Source organism: Camelus dromedarius, chromosome 2 (assembly GCF_036321535.1).
Source record: "Camelus dromedarius isolate mCamDro1 chromosome 2, mCamDro1.pat, whole genome shotgun sequence".
NCBI lineage: Eukaryota > Metazoa > Chordata > Mammalia > Artiodactyla > Camelidae > Camelus > Camelus dromedarius.
Window position 1 is genome coordinate 66079506 of NC_087437.1, and position 21994 is coordinate 66101499.

At 37.5% G+C, this 21994-nt stretch overlaps 1 protein-coding gene across 2 annotated transcripts; it reads left to right on the top strand.

Moving 5' to 3' along the window:
• Positions 1-1513: 1513 nt before the first annotated feature.
• Positions 1514-21555, top strand: LRRC58 (leucine rich repeat containing 58). 2 transcript variants are annotated; one of them, XM_010981566.3, is made up of 4 exons: positions 1517-2350; positions 11892-12020; positions 12674-12951; positions 15737-21555. In XM_010981566.3, exons 1-4 carry the CDS (start codon positions 1851-1853, stop codon positions 15943-15945), a joined length of 1116 nt encoding a protein of 371 aa, XP_010979868.3. In that variant the 5' UTR covers positions 1517-1850; the 3' UTR covers positions 15946-21555. The 2 variants fall into 2 exon arrangements, with proteins under 2 accessions (XP_064350896.1, XP_010979868.3); XM_064494826.1 differs by lacking the exon at positions 11892-12020 and having other exon boundaries at positions 1514-2350.
• Positions 21556-21994: the final 439 nt, after the last annotated feature.

Below are 21994 nucleotides of genomic sequence, written 5' to 3' on the forward strand. Positions count from 1 at the left end.
CCTCTCCTTCAGCTGGCCCCAAGACAGACCCCATCACTGTGAGGTTCACTAGCCACCAAAGCTCCTTCAGTTCCCAGAGGGTTTTCAGAACTCTCTAAGCAGACTGGGTAGTTTCAAGGCCCACTGCAGTGTTGAGGGATGCTGCTTTATTTAGACCCATCTCATTTCAGCAAAGAGATGCATCCATGGTAGCTGAGGTAGAGAGGGTTATAAATGAGCCGAAAGGGGATTCTCACATTACTTTCAGTCTATCTTCAAAACTGTCTACCAGGTAGCTTCATTCTCTACTATTGAGGCTAATTCCATCTTTTCCCCTCTAACTTCACTGATTTGTGAACCTAACTCTATTTCTGAATCATAATTTGAATTATTTTTTCTCATTTCACATTACATTCCTGTCAGTTTATTTTATCACAAACACACACACATTTTTAAAAGCATAAGACTGTACTATTTTAAATATTTGCAATTTTCACATATTAGGTTTCTGCCAGAATGTAATCTTGATCCAAAGCAAGATATAATTTTTTAAAGGACCCTTTCAAAACAAGTTTCAAATTCAGAACACTCCATGGGTTTTAAAAACATTCCATCTCTAGTTTAAACTCACAATGTGTATCCTCCCATAACTATAACTCAAAAAGAAATTAAGTTAAAGTTTGGCAGAGGGTAAGAAGCATAAAGTTTCCCACACCAACGACTGGCAAGAAAAAAGTTACTTTATTTCCCTTTTTAGGAAGAAAGCAATTTAATGGCACTGGTTATGAACAATCTTTGAATATTTTATGCATTAGCTTTGTAAAAATACGCTAAATATTTTCCTCATTTCTATTCATGATTTTCAAAATTGTAAAAAGTAATTTCAGGAAAGACTGAGTTTAAGGCAAGGGAAAAAATATGTTAATTGGAAGTCCTAAATTAAAGCCAGTCAGGATTTTCCCAATTAAATTGTAGTTTCAACTTGAAGTAAAATCTCAATGCTTTCTGTGTTCTTAAACCGATCAATAAAATTGAGCTATTTCAAATTAACAAAAAAATCTTCCGTGGCTCCCAAATTCATTTCTAGCCACTACAACTTAAACTAAAAAAAACCCGCAGAAGTACTTCTACAGCTAAAATGGCGAAACGTCCTTATTTGACAGACATTCCTTTTAAAACGCTTTTTTTTTTTTTAAATCCTGTAGGGCAAGCAAGGCAAGGATGTTTTATGGATAGAGATACAGAAATCAAATCCCTTGTCGGAGGAAACAAGGCTGACCCGAGGTAAGATCAAGAGTTCTGATTTCTAGTTCAGCTGTCTTCGCACTTCAAAGTCGGCTTGGTTAATCCTGGGACTTTAAAATTCCTGGGGCTTGCTGTCATGGAGCTGAACCACCACTGAATTCCTGTGTTCTCGCCGACCCCGCAGACTAGGGGCCCCACTCCTAAACCGGGAACCAAGTGGGCGGTGCATCATGACGCGCGAACCCTCAAAGCCAAATAACCAAACTGTCCTCGGCTGTTTACTGGGGGCGGTCCTTGACTCCGGGGACAGGTCACCAGACTGCAAGGACTATAAAGCGCGGCCGCCCAAACTCAGCAGGCCGCGCAGAGTAATCCCTGGGACCGCCGGGTGTCCGACCCCGCCCGGCGCACCCTCTCTGCGCTGCGCGCCGCGGGAGGCGGAGCCCGGTCCCGGTCCCGGAGCGGCGCGCGCACCCGGCCGCCTCGCGTCGCGTCCCGTGACTCGTCGGGGGCGCGCGAGGTTAGCGCCCGCCGGCGCCACTTCCGACGCAGCGCTCGGTTCAGGTTCCGGGGCGCCGCGGAGCTCCCGGCCTGTGGGTCGCGCGCGGCCCGGTGAGGCGGCTGGGATGGAGGAGGCCGGAGCCGCGGTGATCGCGGCCGGAGAGGCGGAACTGAATCTGTCCCGGTTCAGCGTGTCCCCCGAGACCCTGGAGTCGGAGCTGGAGGCGCGGGGCGAGGAGCGGCGCGGCGCGCGGGAGGCTCTGCTGCGGCTGCTGCTGCCGCACAACCGTCTGGTGTCGCTGCCGCGGGCTCTGGGCAACGGTTTCCCGCATCTCCAGCTGTTGGACGTGAGCGGCAACGCGCTGACCGCGCTGGGGCCGGAGCTGCTGGCGCTGCGCGGCCTGCGTACGCTGCTGGCCAAGAACAACCGGCTTGGCGGGCCCGGCGCGCTGCCCAAGGGCCTGGCCCAGTCGCCGCTCTGCCGCAGCCTCCAGGTGCTCAACCTCAGCGGAAACTGCTTCCAGGAGGTGCCCGCCTCTCTGCTGGAGCTGCGCGCGCTGCAGACCCTCAGCTTGGGCGGCAACCAACTTCAGAGCATCCCGGCCGAGATCGAGAACTTGAGGAGGTGAGCTGGTGCCTGCCTGAGAGCAGGGAGGCCCGGGGCCCCGCGCCTGCTCTTGGCGCCTTCGGTTGTCACGATTGTGACGGACCTGTCTTCGTCCAGGCTCTTTCTTGAACTCTGACTGTGGTCACTACCCTGCCAACTCTGCGAGTAGTGAAGATCTAATAAGACCGTGGGTGTGACCCCGTTTGGGTTGTTGTGTTTGCCCTATGCAGAATTTCGAGGCAGTTTTTCTGTCGTCTTTCTAGGGTGTGGGAAGTGATCCGAACTGAGTACATACTCAAACAAATGTAAATCTGAAGTTGTCACTTACTTGCCCCTAGGTCTCATGTGGTTTTCCATGCCTGTAGATCAAAGTTTATGTCTTTCAGCGTGACATACAAGGTACTCTGATCTCACCCTTCTTTTCCACTCCATTTCCTGCTCTGTCTTGTATGTAACAATGCCAGCAATACTCTGTGGAATTCACTGAGCGTACCAGCACCTTGTAGGCACTCACCAAATGTGTGTAGAATGGATACAATGCCTCTGGTACATGTGCTGTTCTTTTGCCCAGAATATTGTCTGCACCTGGCAAGATCTATTCATCTTTCAAAATCTGTTTCAAGGGTTATGTCTTGTTTCCTTTACTGCTTCCTGGACAACAATTAATTAATGCTTAAACTGTACTTGTTCAGTATCTCATTCATCCTGCCATTGCACTTGGCTTATTGATTATAATTTCTTGTTTACAGATCTGCCTCATCTACTAGATTATTCAGTGAATATATGCTGAGTTAAATGAAAGGAGGAAGCAGAGAAGCAGGATAACAAAAGTCCCCTAAAGGTGCCCTGCCGGGGAGTGAGGAGTAAAGCAAGAGCAAGTGTATTGTCCAAAATGAAAAAAAAAAGTATCTTCCACCTGCAAAATATTTTCATTCTTTATTGCATTTTCTGAGATACCAGAATATCAGGGCTGAAAGAGACTTCAAAATTGAAGAGTAGTAAAAGAACACTGCCCTGAGAATAAGAACTCTTGGTGTCCCAGCCTTGGGCAAGTCACTTAACATATCCTATAGCTTCCTAATCAGCAAAATGAAGCATTCAGACAAGATGTTCCTTTGTTTACTCACTAACAGATTTTTATCAAGCACTTACCCTGTGTCAGGTACTGTCGTAGGTGCTGGGGAACAGTGGTGTATGTGATCCTGCCTTCATGGAGCATACTGACAGAGGAGACGTTAAACACGTAACTGTAAACTTCATTATTTAATTTCAGTTGTCATAAGTTCTATGAAGAAGTACAGAGTGCCTTGAAATGCAATTAACTTAGTTTGGTCTTTGAGCAAGTACATTAGAATTGAGCTTTTAAAGGAAGAGTAAGAGTTAACCAGAGAGGGTGGGATGGTATCAGTCCAGGTGGAAGGAACAGCATGTGTGAAAGAAAGCCCAGAGGCAGGAATGACTGAAGGCCAAAATTTTGAAAGGAGGACATTGTACTAGAGCATAATGAGGAAGTGACCAAGAGGGAAAGTGGCAAATATAAATTTGGTAGTGTCTTGAAGGCCATGATAAGTACTTATTCTAAGTACTCATGAAAGAGTTTTTGAAAAGCACATCTGTCTCGTTGCTTTGCAGGAATGGAGTGGGAAGAGGGTGGGGAGAGAAGAGATTTTGAGGGCTAGTTGGAAGGTGGAGAATAGAACTTCTATTCTAGTAGAATGAGAGATAATGGTAGCTTATACCAGGGTAATGGTAGGAGAGATAGTAAGAAATAGAAGGGTTGGAGAGAGATTTAGATACAAAATTGACAGTCTTGGTTTCTTCTAATTTTGATGTTATGTAATTTCAACATTCTCATTTGAATTTTCTTAAGAAAAACCCAGAGAAAATATTATTTCCATCCCACGGAGGGAAAGGTAGGCAAAAATCCCACTTATTGAGTACTTACAATGCAGTTAGCCCTGCTGTAGATGCTCTAAATAGGCTTTTTAAGGCTCACAATGACTCTGTGAGATGTGAGGAAGGAACTCAGGTGCTGAGATATAAAGTAGTAAGATCACAAAATCAGTGAGTGGTAGAACTGGATTTGACTTTTGGAATCTCTGACTTCAAAGTCATGAATTTTCCTCAGTGACAGAGTAGGGCTAGAACCTAATTCTCAACTTCTGTTGTATATGTGATCAGGAGGATTGGCCAAAGCCATTTGCCTGATTGACCTGATTTTCTGGGCTACCAGCTATGGTTTTTGATCATAGTACCTTTGTCTCCAGTTGTGTGTAGGCTCTTTTATGTTAGTGTTTTTATTTTTCAGTTCTATGTTCCATTTCTCTTTACTGGTAAGAATTAGTTTAAGTTTTAGATTATATGCTCCAAATGTAAACTCTGGTTGAATGTAGGCAAAATAGTTATGTAGAAATATACTCTTAGAAAAATAGAAACAGCTGGCAACTGGCCTGATTCACCCCCTTCTTTTTCCAGATGAAGAAACTGAGATTTAGTATCAGTGGCTTGCTTGAGGCCAGATAGTGACAGATTCATGTGGTTCAACCCTCAAATGCTCCTTATTACTGACTACTCAAATAATACATTAAAGCTTCAGAAGTGTAGAGATGGAGGTTCAGTCACTCAAACCCTAAGGGACCTACCCAAGAACACCATCTTCTTCTTAGAATATATGTGAACTCCCTAGACCTCATTGATAACCTTGATGTATGCCGTGTGGCTTATAACACCAAGTCAGGTGTTTTGGACATTAAGAATATATCTACCCTCTTTAACAACAATTTAAAAAATAATTCGGAGTGTATAATCCATGTAAAGGTCCCCTTTCTCCCCACCCTCCATCATTCCAGGAAGGAATAACAAATTAATACTCCTAACTTAATTGGTGTAGTTGACCTCTCCAGATTTAGCAGGGTGTCTTCATGTATGTTTTCTGTACTCTGTTCATCATTTTCCCTACTGGCGAAATTTTTAAAAAGTGGTTTCTGAAAGATAATTTTGAAGTATAACAAATAAGTAGGTGGTGAAAATCTTATTTTTATGATTAACTTCATTCCCTTAGAGTAAATTAGGCTTGATGTGAATCATGAGGATGTGGATTAGATTCTTCCCATCAAAATATGAGGTTATTCTTCAACAAGTAGATATAGTAACTGTTTGGCTAGTATGTGGACAAACTTGTTTTTGTTTTTATAATGTTAAAAAAATAGGTGTAATTCATATTTTGACCTGTTTCTTTTTTTTTTTTTTTTTTGAATTCTTACCTTTTATTCCCCTTAACTAGCTCAGCCATTAATTGAGGACAAGTTTAATAACTTATCACCCAATGGGTAATAGACTTTATTTAAGAAAACAAAAGCTTCAGGGTTGTTTGGCATCCAGGATGCTAAACATTTGGAGAGTAGGTTTGAGCACAAGTGAGTTTCATTGCTACTATTCCCCACAATCTTTTCTTCTCAAGTAATGCCTGCCTTTTTCTTTTCATGACCCCTCTCTCACTGTCTGCCTGATATGGTTTTAGAAATTAAAGATACAAGAATTGTGATAGAAATAAAAGCTAAATGTTAATGTCCTAGAATGTTTTGAAGCTAGTGTAATATCTTACACTAGGTTGATATCTTACAAAAGAGGTGACTCAGCTAAATGATAAGTAGAATGCAGTAGAGTTTAATAAAAACTCTTTCCCCATTTAGAATCACATACTGAGTTTTTCTCTGGCTCTCAGCTTCTTCCTGCTGACTTCTTTCTTTCATTGCCTAGTTTGGGGCAAGTACCGAGAGATGATTCCTCCATTTGTGCTTCTACTTTTGAGTATATAATGTATTTTAAAAACCTGTGGTGAGTATTTGAAAATCACTTAATACGGGGATACTACCTCAAGAAAACAACTTACTTTAATTACAGTGTATAGTTCTTATGTTTGTTTCTCTTATTTGCTGTTTTCTGCCTCTTTGTGTACAAACCTGTTTCTTTTTAAATTCCATCTCTCTTCAACCAACCATAGTATAGGACTCATGTGTATTTTTGTTACATTTAATGTCATTTTTATTTGGGTGGAGAAGCAAAACATTTCCTACTTATACCTGTGGTTAAAGTTGATTGGCACTGAGGGAACCTAGTGTATTTTTTCAGGGTGTCATTGGCCCTTGCTAGAGGAAAGGCATCCACTTCAGCATGCCTAAGGATTGGAGAGGTGAGATACTCTTCAGGGAAATAAAATCTGAAGGTGGTCTGTTAACCCTAAACAAAAAAGAAATGAAAAATTCTTCAATAAATTTTTCTGAATGATTTTCCTGCTTTTCGTATTTGTCAGACACCGAAAGAATTGAGTTGTTCCAAGCTTGATTAACAGAGGTGCAGTTTTCACATACATAAGAACTTTTAAACACTAGTTTTAAACACTATAGCTTTAAACTCAACAGTAATTTCCTCTCTTCTTATAGAAAAGCATGTTTGGAAATGGTAGTGTTCTAGAAATCCCCGCAAATCACTGAAAGGCTTTGAGTCCAAGAACTTTGGAAATTATTTGAGTTTGTGAGAAATTAGCCTTAAAATGTAAATTTAATATGCTGATTGTGTACTCTATTGATGATACCTAACAGTTGCAAAAGAGATTTATATGATTTTGAAATCATGGGCTTGGTTATATTTTAGAACATTGGATCTTTCTCTGCCAAAGTCACAGTAATTACTAAGGTTTGGCTTCTTTTCTGTCTGTGTACCTTCTCACACATTCCAAAACATTAGAGAAGACATTGGGTAGTAACTGACCGGTTTATTGACTAGTTTCTCTTAGTTCTTGACTTAAACAAATAGGACAATGTCTATATTTGCTCTCAGACTCACTCTTCCCTTTGCTTACTTTATCTTCTTTTCTCCCTCACTGGACTAAATTGCAAGTTGTTATTTAACAATTGAATCCTTTATAAGAGGACTTCCAAATTTGCTAAATTTTTTCCCCCAATGGTCTCACTAAAATAGTTGTTTTTCCAGGATAGTTTCTGTGTTTGGACTCCAAATATTCTACTCTACTCTGTTCCCATTCTAGGAGCTCTCATCATTGAAAAACAAATTTCTAAGTAACTGAGCAGTAACATACCATAAGATCCAAAAATCTGCCTAGAAACATTTTGCACCAGTGCTTAAATACATGTATAGGGGAATTCAGTTTTGTATCAGACCATTGATTTTTTATACAAAGAAATCCTTAAAAGAAAAAAAATACCCAATTGGGATTAAAGTTTTCTGCTTACTTTTACTAAGCATTATAAACCTAAAGAGAGAAATGCGATTTTGAAAAGATGTACACAATAAGAAATAGAAAAAAAGTGTCATTAATGTATTTTTTAAATGACAAAGCTTCAGATTAAAATTGGCTTTTTGAATCACCACACATCAAGGAAGGCTGAGATTGTGAAATTCAGATAAGAAGTTCAACAAATGGAAGAAATTGTACCTGAGAAAATACATATAAGGCAATCTGTTAAGGACTTTAAAGTAAGTATGTTTCCCAACTTCAGAGAGGGAAAAGAAGGAACTTCAGCAGTGAAACAAGAATAAGAAGTTTTACATCTGACATCTGTGAAAAACCCTAATCGGAATTTCTAGAAATAAAAATATACAATTCTGAATTCAATAGGCTGAGTGATAGATTGAAGTCAGCTGATGAGTGAATTAGTAAGCTAGATCTTACTGAGGTATTCTCCTGGAATGCAGCACAAAAAGATAAAGAAATGGAAAGTATGAAAGAAATGTTAAGAGACATGGAAACTAGATCCTAAAGTTCAAACTGCTGGGAATTCTAGGAGAATAGAGAGAACATAGGAAAGGCAATTCTGGAAGTAATCGTAGCTAAGTTGCCCACAATTAAAGAAAGAGTGCACTCCAAACTGATATCTTAACACATCATCATAAAACTTTAGAACCATAAGGATTAAAAAAAAAGGATCCTAGAAAGTCCTGATAAGAAAAAAAAAAAGCAGATTACCTACAAAGGGATAACAGTAATATGGGCTATAAAAAGTTAACAGAACAGTGTCTTCCTAGTGCTAAGGAAAAGTAACTGTCAACCTAGAATTTTATGCTCAGCCAAGCTATTATTTCTAATGTGAGGGGGGAAGATATAAAAACATCAGAGATAAAGGACTCAAAAATTAACAACTGTGAGTCCTTACTGAAAGAAATTCTGAAGGATGAGCTCTAAGAAAAATGAATTTGTAAAGAAATTGCAAGTGCCAAAAACAGTGATGAACAAAGAAATTTGTAAAATATATTGATGAATCTGAATAATTATTGATTGGGAAAAAATAAATTTAAATTTATTTTCAAATCAAGGCGGAACTAATTCTAGATGATGATATGAAGATGACAGAAGGGAGCATGGATGTGTGTTTGGGAGTGAGGGAGAGCAAAGGAAACTGAAGGGGTAACTTCAAGCAAAATAGAAATAGCATATACAGTTCAAAACAACAGCAGGAGAGGGGGGCAAAAGGAAACTTGGTGAACACAACAAGAGGCAGAAATGAAGAGAAAAAGATGTTGAGATACACCATGATAATAGAAAACACAAGTGTAAACATATCAACAATCAAGTTGTACACTGTTTCTAAGAGTTACACTTAAAATAGAAACACCCCAATATGTTAAAAGGTAAGGGATAAAAGAAGATGTACCAGGCAAGTCTCTTATCATTTCACATCTGGGCTGACTGCATTAGGCGCCAGTCTGGCCTTTCTGACCCCACCTCTCCCATCGCACTGCCTCTCCCTGCCACTCCCCCAGTCAGTTTTCCATACGATAACCAAAGTGATCCTTCCAAAGTGTAAGTCAAATTACACAACCAGCCTTCGTTAAGAACCCTTCCTACCTAGGATAAAATTCAAAATCCTTGCTGAGGCCTGAAGGGTCTTCTGTGATCTGGCCTTCCCGGGCTACCTATGACCTCTCCGACCACCACTCTCCCACCTCTGTCACCCTGATGTACCCACGCTGGCTGTGTTGCTCTTTCTCAGCACACCCAGCGTTTCCCACCTCAATGATTGTACTTACTCCATCATTTGATTCAGATCTATGTTCAAGTGTCATCTCCTAAGAGAAACCTTTTCTGACCACCGTATTTACAATATCACTTCCATTACCATCTGATTATTACCTTCCTTTTTCTTTATAGCACTTAAAGCTATCTGCCATGATATATATACGTTCTTTGGTTTACTGTCTGTCTCTTTCACTAAATGAAAGCCTCTTAAGGTCAAGAACTTACTTACACGCTGTGTTCCCTAGAATGCTGGCTGGCACGTGGTAGGTGCCTAGTGCCACTAGACACTTTATAGGATATATGATAATGTTATTCCATTAAAGAAGAGGAAGCTGGGGCACAGTGAGATTAGGTAGCTGGCCCAACTTCTCCACACTGGTAGGTAGTGGAGCTAGGATTAAATGAAATCAATACTAACAAGAATAAAACCAGTAGGCAGTATTCGTAATCAGAGGAAACAGATTTTAAGGCAAAATGGATTAGAAGGAAGAAAGAGGAATGCTTCATGTGATTTAAGGAACAATGCAACATGAAGTTTTAATAGTCATGAACTTGAATGTATCTTCAGTATAGCTTCCGTATTTTGAGAGGAAAGAGCAAAAATTGACAGAACTATAAAGGGAAGAAGGAACACCATGGTTCTGGTGGGAGACTAACCACCAGAGTAAAAGGGCAAAATAAGACAGACTATAAAAAATTTGAATTGCACAGTTAACAAGCTCAGTCCTAGTAGCTGTACATTGTTTTCCACATAAAAATGTGAACAAAAATAGACCATGCTCTAGGCCACAGAGGAACAAAGTTATGTAGATCATGTATTTAACAACAACAAAGCTCTCAACAAATTAATAAGAGAAAGCCATATAATCCACAGGAAAAATGGGTAAAGGATAGGAATAAGAAATTCTCCGAAGATGTACAAATGGCCCAAAACATAAAAAGATGCTAAACTTCACTGACAATTAGGGAAGATTAAAATAACAGAATGATACCATTTTTACACCAGCAAGTAGTACAAAGTAGGAAAAAAAGTTAAAGCAGGTGATAATGGTAAGTGTTGGCAGGGTTGTAGAGTCAGGAGTGCTCTTAAATGCTGATTATAGATTGTAATTAGCTATAACTTTGCAGGGTAATTTGACTTTTTCTTTTAACATTACACCATACACCTTAAAATCTGACACTTCTCAGGCCCTTCCCTTGGAACTCTTGATTTAGTGGATCTGGATGGAGCCTGGATTTTGTAGGTTTAAAAGTATCCCAGGTAATTCTTTTTTTTTTTTCCAGGTAATTCTTAATGGTGAAGGAAGTGTAGGTAATAATTTAGCAGGCTGTTTTTCCCTACATTTAAAGGTGTCTTAAAAGAATGAGAGTATCTACTGAGTTAGCAGATTTAACAGGAAGACAAAGGTAAAATAGTAATGGAAAAGGTCTGTGTGTATACATTTTATTTGTATTTATATAGTAAGAACTGATTCTGCCACCCCCCTGCAGAAATCTTGGAGAGAGCCTTCCTATAGTCATCACCACAAGGAGTTAGCAGTACATTTTGGTACAGTATATACTATGTCTAAAATGTTGTCAACTTATTGGAAAACAGGATTATTATCTGGAACTTTAATTTCATGATAGTGGTCAGTTTTTGTTTTGGCTTTTTTTAAAAAAATAAAAGTAGATTTATTCAGGGAGGTGTACACTCCATAGACAAAGTGTAGGCCATCTCAGAAGGCAAGAGAAAGGCCATAAGGCATGAGGAGCGGGGGTTGGTTAAAGTAGAAGTAGGTCACACTCCGTAGAAAGAGTACCGGCTGTCTCAGAAGGCAGAGAGCAAGCTACTGATAGTGCTCGGTTTTGCATAATTTATCTAGTTAGCCTCTGAAGACTGCATTTGCTATACTAAGGGCAAAGAAGAAGTAGACTTCAGCCATGGTTTTCCAGTCTTCAAAAAAAAAGGCTAGTGATTTTCCCGTTGCCCACCAGCATGGAATTCAGGGTTCCTGAATCTGGCCTTTCTCCAGCTGTATCTCTGGGTTTCTCAACATGAATTCTCCTCTTACATGTTAAAAGATGTACCCATTATCCCATAAAAGCCCTCTCTTCCAACCTGAAGTGTTCTCTTTCCTCCTACCTTAAAAGGGCCAAATTCAGGGTCCTGCTGAAGTCACAGCACTTTGAGGAAGCCTTTCAATCAGAGCTACTTTGTCCTTTTTTTATTTCTCTACTTTCTAAACTCCTGTATCATTTACGGGTTGTCCTGCTTATTTTGGTATTTTAATCACATTATGCTTATCTGGGGGCTTGTTCTGCATGTAATTATAATGTTGTCTACCATTGATGTGTCTTGTCTGCTTACCTATAATATAAGCTCCCTGAAGATTACATTATTTCTCCAGAAACTGTATAGAACATAGAAATCCTAAGTAAAACATCTGCATGAATAAACAATATGTGTTCATTATAATAAGACAACAGGGTACTTGTCCAACTTCTATTTATTTTTTTGTTTTTGTTCATTCATTTTTGCAGTTTAGAGTGTTTGTATCTTGGAGGAAACTTCATCAAAGAAATTCCACCAGAATTAGGAAATGTGTCTTCTCTAAATTATTTGGTATTATGTGATAATAAAATCCAAAGTGTGCCTCCTCAGCTTTCACAGTGAGTATTTTCAGGCAGTATATGTATACACAGAGATCCATACTTAGGAATTATTGTCCTGCATTCATCCACATGATTTATATGTGAAAACGAATTAAGTGTTCTCAAAGTAAATGATACGTGAGAATTAAAATTCTGACGTTCGCTATGGACTGGGTTGCTTATTTAAAATTTTACTTTTAAAGGCTCTGATACTCTAAAAATGTGGATTGAGCCTTTTTTCTATAATCAAAAATAGAGTATTACTTTGGCATAGATTTCCCCAGGTTTTATGATTTTATATTTGATGCAAAGCATTCCTATCCTAGATAGGATAATGTGAAGGATTTTAATTCCTGTTACATTTGAAATCTTTCCTTTTTTAGGTATCTGAATGATAAAACACGTGTAGGAAAAAAAACCCTTTCAATCTAGCATATATATCAGCACATCAGAATATTCTCTAAATATTTTAAGCTCTCTAGGATTCCATGGACAAAAGTCCTTCATGGCAATACAAATCTGGGCTCTGATTTAGTTTCGGCACTTTTTAATTTTGTTTCCATTGACCTTAATCTTAATTGCTGTTCTTATGGGGAAATTGAGTTTTTCACTTAACTTGCTCAGCAGTTGTCTTGCTTTCTGCTGTTGACTTTGTACTCTGTTCATTCTAGGTTACATTCACTTCGTTCCCTCAGTCTTCACAATAACTTGCTGACATACCTGCCTCGAGAGATCCTCAACCTTATTCATTTGGAAGAATTGAGTTTACGAGGAAATCCATTGGTTGTTCGTTTCGTTAGAGATTTAACCTATGACCCTCCAACTCTCCTGGAGTTAGCTGCACGGACCATTAAAATTCGAAATATTTCCTACACTCCCTATGATCTTCCTGGGAATCTTCTTAGGTACTTGAGTTCAGCCAGCAATTGCCCAAACCCAAAGTGCGGAGGTAAGTTAATTCAGTGTCTTTGTTTCCTATTCATTTAGCTACTTTTAAATTGATGATCTGTGTCGTTTTAATTAGCTATCTTTCAGAGAAAGGCAGTTTGCTTCTGTTTCCCTTATCCTTTTTACCCTTTTATCAGAAAGTAAGACATTTTACCCTCTCTTGGTTCCTTCCTTTCTTCCTCCCTCCTTCCCTACCTTCCTTCGTTCCTTCCTTTCATGGTACTTTAGGATTCATACACAAGGAAAATACCCAGAAATACCAGAAAGTCTCCTCCTGTCTTGTAATTGTCATAGGATAGGTTAAGTTGGTAACGTGAGAGAAAACACAAGAAGAAGCATAAACAGTCCTGATTCCCTTAAAAAAAGTCTCTAAAATGCTTGGCCACCTTTCATATTTAGTTTAAGGACATTTTCTTAGACTCACCACTCTGAGTATCAGGTACCTTTGGAGAGTACGATTTAGGATGTATGAGAACAGGCTGAATGTGTGCCAGTTTCAGAATGTGCCCTGGAATTTATATTCTTTTAAATTCATGGTTCAAAATTTCTTGAGTTTAGAGCATTTGGAGAAAATTAAGTGATATAATGTGATACAGAATAAAGTAGGAATCCAAAACCCTATTGGAAATCAGAGGAGGGAGAAAGTACATTTAATTAGATCTGGAAAAGATGAGAGAATTCTTGACATGTGAGTTGAATTTTGATAGGGTAAGATTGAGGATAGGAAACTTTTCAGATGGAGAGTAAAATTGGAGGCAAAACAGTGTGGGACAGAATGTTGGAAGAGTAATGATTTGGCTCAAATGTACAGTGAGGGAAGTAATGAGAGACAAGTAAAAGATACATTGAGGCCACTTTACGAAGGGCCTAAAGTGCCAGGGTGTGTGGTGGTGGGTTGGTAAATGATAGTAGGTCACTTTATTTTGGCTCCCTCATAAAAGACTACTTTTTGAAAAATCCAAGTAACAGGAGTACAGAAAGGTTTTTACTGTTGTAGGATAAACGTAGGTGCTGAGGAAATGCTGCATAATAATCAACAGAGCCAGCTGAGGTTTTCCCTGTATGTCCCATCATGCCTTGAAAACTGCTATAAAAGAGGCGATTTAAGTTTCTCAAAGAGTATTAAAAGATAAAAAAGACACTGGTGATTTAAAAAAGAAAAAATGACACTATTCTGGGCCATTTCTGGCCACTTACTCTTAGAAGTAGAGGCTGCTGTGCTGTGCCACATAAGACGTGCTTAAGATTTTCTCTGTGATTGTCCTTTCTGAAGTTGTCGTTAATAGTGGTGAGACAACACTCACACCAGGCCTTCAAGTAGTCCATATCTAATCTCTGCTTTGAACCTATCTTTTCTAGAAATGGACCTCTACAAAAATTCTGTTTTCTCTCTTTAATGGTTTCTTAATGACTTCTTTCGTATACTGATACGTTATTTATCTTAGGAACAAAAATACTTAAAATTATGAGCTTAAAATTTGAGATATCTGAAATAAACCATTGCCATTTTCCCCCTCAGACTCCTTAGTTATTGAACTCAAAGTTAAACAACAGTAATTTTATGTTTTGTGAGATATTTTGTCTTTGTATAGTCTATGTTACAAATGACAAGATAGTATTGTACTATTTTAGCTCATGGTAACTCTATAATGTTTCATTTATTACTTCCGTTTTCAGGAAACTAATACATTTTCAGGGATTGTCAGTATTGATTAACTAGTGTTATTGAATTTGTCTACTTTCCTGAATTGCTCAAAATAATACACCATGAATTTTCCTTTTTAAACTATGAGTTATACTAGCTTACTACAGGATCAGAAAATTACACAGTTAATGGAGAAGTAACAGGAAAAAAATAAATAGGAATCATTGTTTCTCCTTTACTTGGATCACATCTTTTTATTTTGGTCCCTTATCTGATATACACAGAGTAGCTTGTGCCAGAGGCACCTTAGGTAGAGTGAAGAGGTTGAGATTCCTCTCCAGAGAGGTGATGGGACCCCACTGCTGTGACAGCCTTCGTGGGTTAGAAATGTGCCGTATCTAGCAGTAGGAGCAGCTTGAAGCCCACAACACAGCAACCTCTGCTTTCCTCTCATCTCTAGCTGTATTTTTACTTGATTGAAGGACCACTGTTCAGGAGCATTAAATTAGGAATCAGAAGAGATGAATACTAGTTTCAGTCTACCTAGCAATATATATATTGCATAAAAGCCAAGTGGGATCATTAGTGAAACAGCTTTGAAGCTGTAGATTTAGAGCCTGTGGAAATGTAAGTTGGCATTTTGTTACTTTTACTTTTTCCTTCTCAGTATATAAGATCAGGGGTATCAAAAGTCATCTCCTTTCTGCAACTTTTGGGTATGACAACTAATTCTTTATGATCATTATTGAAGGAGTTTTGCTTTTTGTTTGTTTGTTTCTTGACTGTAGGATAGAACCAAGGGTGAACCAAGGGATGGAGAAAGGGCACTTTAGGCATCCTGTAATCTCCATCAGCCACTGTTCACCAAGTCACCCAGAGAAAACCAGCTAAGTCAACAGTGTCCTTTTAACGCTAGCTCCCTGTAAGATCAATCTCCTTGCTTTCTCTTTGCAGTCAAATTGCCATTCTTAAGATCTTCCAGTGTTTCTATAAACAGCTATGGAAGCAACTACTACTTCTGCTTAAGATTCTCAAAAGATTCTTGAAAGACATTTCTTCAGAATGCTGGAGGAAGGGTTGAAAAGAAATCTGTGGCTCTTTGCTTTGTAATTACTTTGTACCCATTCCTTCTTCTCTCCAGGAGTCTACTTTGATTGCTGCGTCAGACAAATTAAATTTGTGGACTTCTGTGGGAAGTACCGCCTCCCCCTGATGCACTACTTGTGTTCGCCAGAGTGCTCTTCCCCTTGCAGTTCTGCCTCTCACAGCTCCACCTCCCAGAGCGAGTCTGACTCAGAAGATGAAGCTAGTGTGGCTGCACACAGAATGCAGAAAGTTCTTCTTGGTTGAAAAGGGTGCAGGGTGGTATGAAACTCTAGAAGACTGAGAAAGGTAGTTATAAAAGACAATAGACTTTGAGGGTTGCTAAAAGCCTTATCATCATTTGAATGTCCACGACAAGAGTGGGAAGTGGTGTAAAAGATTTTGTTTCTAGCCATTCAGCAGGAGTGAGTCCAGTTCCATGTTTTGGATTCTTTGAATGTAATTCACTCTGAATGGCAGTTTCAAATTTGGCTAACTGTTTGCAATTTTCACTCAGATTTTGCATGAATCATATCACAGAATGGAACGTTCTGAAGAGCAGTGCTATAATAAACCATGAGTGGTATAACTTGTGGCAGTTGAGATGAAGAAAGAAATGATCAATGCTGTAATTTTTACCAGAGTTGTCCTTGAGTTTAAGTTGAACACTATACCATAACAGGATTAGTTGCCCTTTTTTGTGTTACCCATATGTCTAGATTAGAGTTATTCAGATAAGCTCACAGATGGTTACATAGGACCTAAACCTTTCTCACCTGACTGGTAAAATAAGGTATGTAACTTTTATATGGGGTTTTAAATTCTTCAGTCTGCTTCTTTGTTCTAAATGATTATTTTTGTTACCCTTGTACAATCCAGCAATGACTGTTACAGTGCCTTAATTATAACAAGGATTTAGAATTTTATTCAAGAAATGATACCAGAGCAGCCTATAACCTGACATACTATGCAGAACACTTCAAAATATGCTTTAACAGAAGTAGGTGAACAGCTGTATATCTGACATCTGAGCTCATGGTCACTGTAACTTCATTTTTTGTTTAAACGTGAAGTGAATCTCTATAAGCACATCACTTTTATACTTAATGGGAGGCCACAATCCTGATAATCTGTTCATCATAAGACAGAATAATAGTTTATAATGGAAAAATCTTTCAGATTTCTTTTAACAGAAAGAAACTAAGATAGGAAAGTATCTTTATATCTTGCATTAAAGAAGTGGGAAAATGATTTTAAAAGTTTTAAAGGTCGACTGTGACTCCTTTGCCTATGTGTACCAAATTGTAACTTCCTCTACTTTTTAAAGGAAAACTAGAGAAATACTGCAACAGGTGAAATAAAGTTGGGCATAGCAGTCATTCTGTTGAACAATTTCCAAAACAAATTTAACCATGGAGGACTTTTTGAAAATAATACACTGATAAAATATTTTAAATGTATTAAAAATACCCTTAGAGTATAGCAGAAAAATGTTTTCACAAATTGCTGGTAGAAACGACCAAATTTTTAACTAGTTTAGTATACAATAAAAATTGAGTAATAGTACAACTATAAGTTGATGTTATAAAAGAAAATATACAATGCGTATTAGCAACCATTAGATAACTAATCTATAGTAACATTAACAGTTGGTAAATATTACCTATATAGTAATATGCAAGTCAGAAACACATTGGAACATCCCGATGATCTGCCCTCTGACTTTGGCATTCATGACAGGGGCACACTATTTCTTAAAAGCAGATTGCTGTATAGTAATAATATGTACATATGTTAGGTTTTTGTCATATATGTATTTTTTATTTTAGAAGAAAATATATTGTAGGATAGTTTGTTTATTTTATGTTAATTAATTCATGAAACATCATGAGAGTTTCATGACTGCAGTTGTGAAACGCTGCTGTAGACTGAATCCCTTCACCTTGTAGTAAGAGTCTTTTTTTCCTTCTGATCCAGAAATTTTCTGTGCCTGTAGAAGTAATCTAGTATCTTTCTACTGCCTAGCAAAGTAGTAGGTGGGTAATTGTATTATAAAATAGAAGTAACAAAACGTCTTTGTTTACTCCTCCATTTGAGCCACAGCAAGCTACATACCACAGATTCGTGAAAGACTTAGGCAGTGCCTAAGTGGAAGCCCAAAATGTTTTGTAAGTAAGTGACTTAGTTAAGATACATAAAGTATTTTCATAGAAAGTAAATAATGTATTCAGAGTAAAATACTCAAATTGATAGGACCAAATTTTTCTGGCTTAAATGCCTCAGTTTACTTCCTACTTCATTCCCAGTTTGATCTAAGTAGCAGCTTGGGTAATGTTCTATGAGTTAGCCTTTATGAAATAAAGGGGAAGCTATGTAAATACAGTACTAAACCTTGCCAGCTTCCCAGAAAGAAGGTATACTGATTGATCTTTTACGGATGTAAATAGGTCCAACTGGAAGCAGTTTTTAGTCTTTGCTGTGTGATGTAGATGTATATAGCATAGTATACAGCAAAATATCTTTCATCAAAATGTTTGTCATGCTCTTCTATATGTTCATTTGAAAATCTCTCATCAGTAAGCAACTGTCTTTGGTGACTTTTACTGAAATCTACATTTTATCTGTTAGTTTTATCTTTTTTTTAATCTTTGACTTAACCTTTTACAAGAGCTGCTAATAATTTGTAAGCTTTTCCCTGTTTCTTTTCCCTACCTTCCCTGTTTAACTGGTGACTGTAGAAATTGACTTGGTAATCTAGAAACTAGATAATCAGTTCCAGAGTCATACAGCTGATTATGTATTTTAAATGATAGTCTCTCTAGTTGCTAAGTCACTTGTTTGTAAGTTTTTGATATTGCTACACTTGGACAATTTTAATGACCAAAACTTCTGTGGATAAAACTACTTAACCAAAGCATTAGTGTGTTTAGAATGAAAGTCTTCAGTGCTAATATTTGGAATTGAAATGGATACACTGAACATTCTTAGTAATCTTATTCCTAGAATCCATTTCTCTCAGAGTCACCAAACTGAGTTGGTGAAATAGTCCTAGGAGTTTAGAAAATAGAAAGATTAACTAATATAATACTTTGCTTCCATGGTGCCAGGGATTGGCTGACCTAAGGACAAGCTGTAACAGTATTGCCTATGTTTGTGTGTGGAGGTAGATCTGAGGGTTACTGTTTGTATTTTACTTCTAGATTCATGCTGGAGGGATCTCTTATTCTAAAATTCTTGATATTTGGAACTTTAAGTTAACAAACTTATAAGTAGAAACTTGCATTAGAAGCTGTACCTCCAATTTGAGAAATCTTTGTGCTAATGTAAAGTTAAAAGCAGTCCGCACTAGTTCAGTGTAATACTACAGGCCAATTCTATTAAACATTGTAAATACCAATTTTAAACAAAAGAAGGCAAGGAAAGAGCTGATTGCTAGAGTGTTAAATGAAAGAAATCTCTAAAGACAACACAGGGCAGGGAAAGACACTCAGGGAGATCCCTGAGCCAAGAAAAATTTTTTAAGTTATATTGAATTGTTTTAAAATTAAGTGGCCCACTAATTACCATCTGAGTCTTTATCACTAAATTTCTTCAGTATCTGCTACTGGGCAATTATCCACATCCCTCCGTAGTGAAGGGCCAGCATGTAATAGGATTTTCTTACAGCCAACCTTGCTCTTTCCAAAGGGAGAAAGTAATACCTCATTAACCTGGAATTTGTGGTACACCCTTGGTTAATGTTTACCTTTTCACTGTGTAAAAAAGAAAAAATACTAAACAAATAATTAGTGCAGATAAAATTTGATCTTGTAAAAAAAAAGCATTTTAGCAGTAGCTATTTATATAAAAAGTTATTCTAAATAATAAGGCCTTTTGTAGGCAGAACTTTTTATCAAATATAGTATGTGTATATAAAATGAGTTTAAGGTGCATTTATTTAGAAATACGTAATACCCTGTTTCTTCTCATCCAAAGTAGTGATTTTGTTATGTCAGTGTAAGTATCACTTCCTATTTAGTCCAAACTAGCTTTGAAGTTATGCTGAGCATTTAACAACAGCAGAGGCTGCTGCGTAGGTTTCAGGCAACATGGTCTGTAATCCCTAGTTGTGATTTCCCTCTGTGTAGAAAAGAGGTGTTTGACCTTCACTGTTCCTGAACTAACCAGCATATTCTGTAGAATATTAATCTGATGAGTTTAATAGCATCCAATTTTGTATTTTTATTATAGTCATGACCTTTTTAAAGGTAGCAGTGCCTTCAGTTGTGCTTAGAAAGTATATGCCTTAAATCTTCCACTCTGGACCCAAGTTTGGGGAACTGTGTCATTTAACAGGTTGTATGTGACAGCCTCGTGACCCTTTACATTTGACTTGAGGGAAAATGACTGTGATTGTGAGAGACTCCTTTCCTTAAAACTAGGCCTAATGTCTGTGAGTTTAGGACTTCTAGAGAGGGAATTTGAGTCATGCATACTGTCACAGAAGGTCAAAGCCATAAGGGTTAGGGTCCCTGAAATAAAGTCAGTGAACAGGTATTATTCTCTTTCATACTATTTTATAAAGAAAATATATTTGCTACCACTGAAGGATGGCAGAGGTCCCTAACCAGCTTCATATTAATAGCATCGTGTAAAGACATTATTGCCATGAGGCCTAGCATATTTTGTGAGGGCTTTCTTTGTAATACCAGATTAAAACGGGGGTATGTTTTAAATTTTTTGTATGTAAATATCTCCATTCTTTTTCTGTCTCTACTTGGTTCGTACTTGCTAAGAATTGATGCAGAAAATAGCAGTTCAGTAACAAACATTACACATTATTGAATACTCACAGGGTAATACTGATTTGGGTGCTACTAGACTTTTACCTAGCAGTTAACTTGTCAGTCTCAATTTATCGTAAGAGACAGTATTCTGTCTAGTAAATTCTGTCTAGTTAAAGTTTATAAGTAATGAAAGTTATTTATATACTATTAAACCAGAAAGCCGTGGCTGGAGAGACTATGTGCATTCACCAGAAGTTACTTTCTTCCTTTGACTGTGAATAAATTGGATAAAACTTATTTTATTCTTAATTCCAGTTTGGGGAAGAAACTGGGATAACGTTGACATCACTTTTGCTGGTACTACAAAAACATTGCTAAATTGGTTAATTCTTCTGTCTGCAACTGCTGTTTTAAGAGACTCTTTTCACTAATTTAAATGATTGACATTAATGTGTTATTGAAAAGGAATATTAACCTCAGCAGTTACTTTATAACAGTCATGGAGAGATCTGTGTGCCTGCAATTGGTGTTTGTTGCATTTCTGAGCCCACTTTGTATTCATGAGAAATAAAAATATAATAGGAGAAACACTTTAAATAACCATTATTTTAATTTTTTGCAAAGTTTGGGACTTTATCAACAAAGGATATTTGAAAATATATGAAATTTTACTTTAGTCAAATTACCTTTTATTATCTGATTTCTTAATTTTCTATATTTGAAATATTGTGAATTAGGAATATAGGCATATAGATATTTAAAACAATGGTAACAATAAATGTAATTCAGCAACATGACTCAATAATTAAATTTTATTTTCAAGGCAAGATAAAGTTTATTGAATCAAATTTATATATTACCTTGCAATGGTAAATGCTCTAAAAAGAATATTTAAGCTACTTCAATTCTATACCGCCTTTTTTTTTCCCCAGGACACACCAAAAAATGTGATCTAATATGAACCCTTTGTGTGAATTTTGCCTTATCAAACATTGTGCCTTATTTTATTAAAAATGTTTTGTGGGAATCTAACTCTGTATTCTGGAAGGGTAAAAGTGTTTTAGTTTTAATTGACAAGCATTTACTTTAAAAAAAAAATCTAAAATCCTTATACTGTTGGTTTTTGCCTGATTACTTGCTCTATACCATTGCTTATCCGTTCATTGAATGTTTTCAATACATGAATAATACAGTAAACGTGTATTGGCATTTGCTCTCCGTACTACATGCAAAGGATAAAAGATGAACTAGACCAGGTTCTTTCTACTAGAGTTCCTTCTGCTTTCACAATCTTAACAGACCCATGGATGCATACTCTAAAAAGAAATTGGTGAAATGATTTGCTAATGAAGGTCAGTTAACTTCCTGCATTTAGTCCAGAATCAAACAGAGTGGTATAGGATTAACTGAGCACATTGATATTACAGTATTTTTTATTGTTTAGTACCATTATTTTGGTGACCCTAGAACACCTGACATTTTTCTAGATTCCAGAATTTGGAAGAGTATTGTGGTTGATCATGAGTTGAGGTAAACAGAGTGGGTAAGAA

Coding starts and splice junctions, on each gene's coding strand:
- LRRC58 (XM_010981566.3), top strand. CDS start 1,851: ATGGAGGAGGCCGGAGCCGCGGTGATCGCGGCCGGAGAGGCGGAACTG. Junction 2,351..11,891: donor GAGATCGAGAACTTGAGGAG/GTGAGCTGGTGC, acceptor TCATTTTTGCAG/TTTAGAGTGTTTGTATCTTG. Junction 12,021..12,673: donor GTGCCTCCTCAGCTTTCACA/GTGAGTATTTTC, acceptor TGTTCATTCTAG/GTTACATTCACTTCGTTCCC.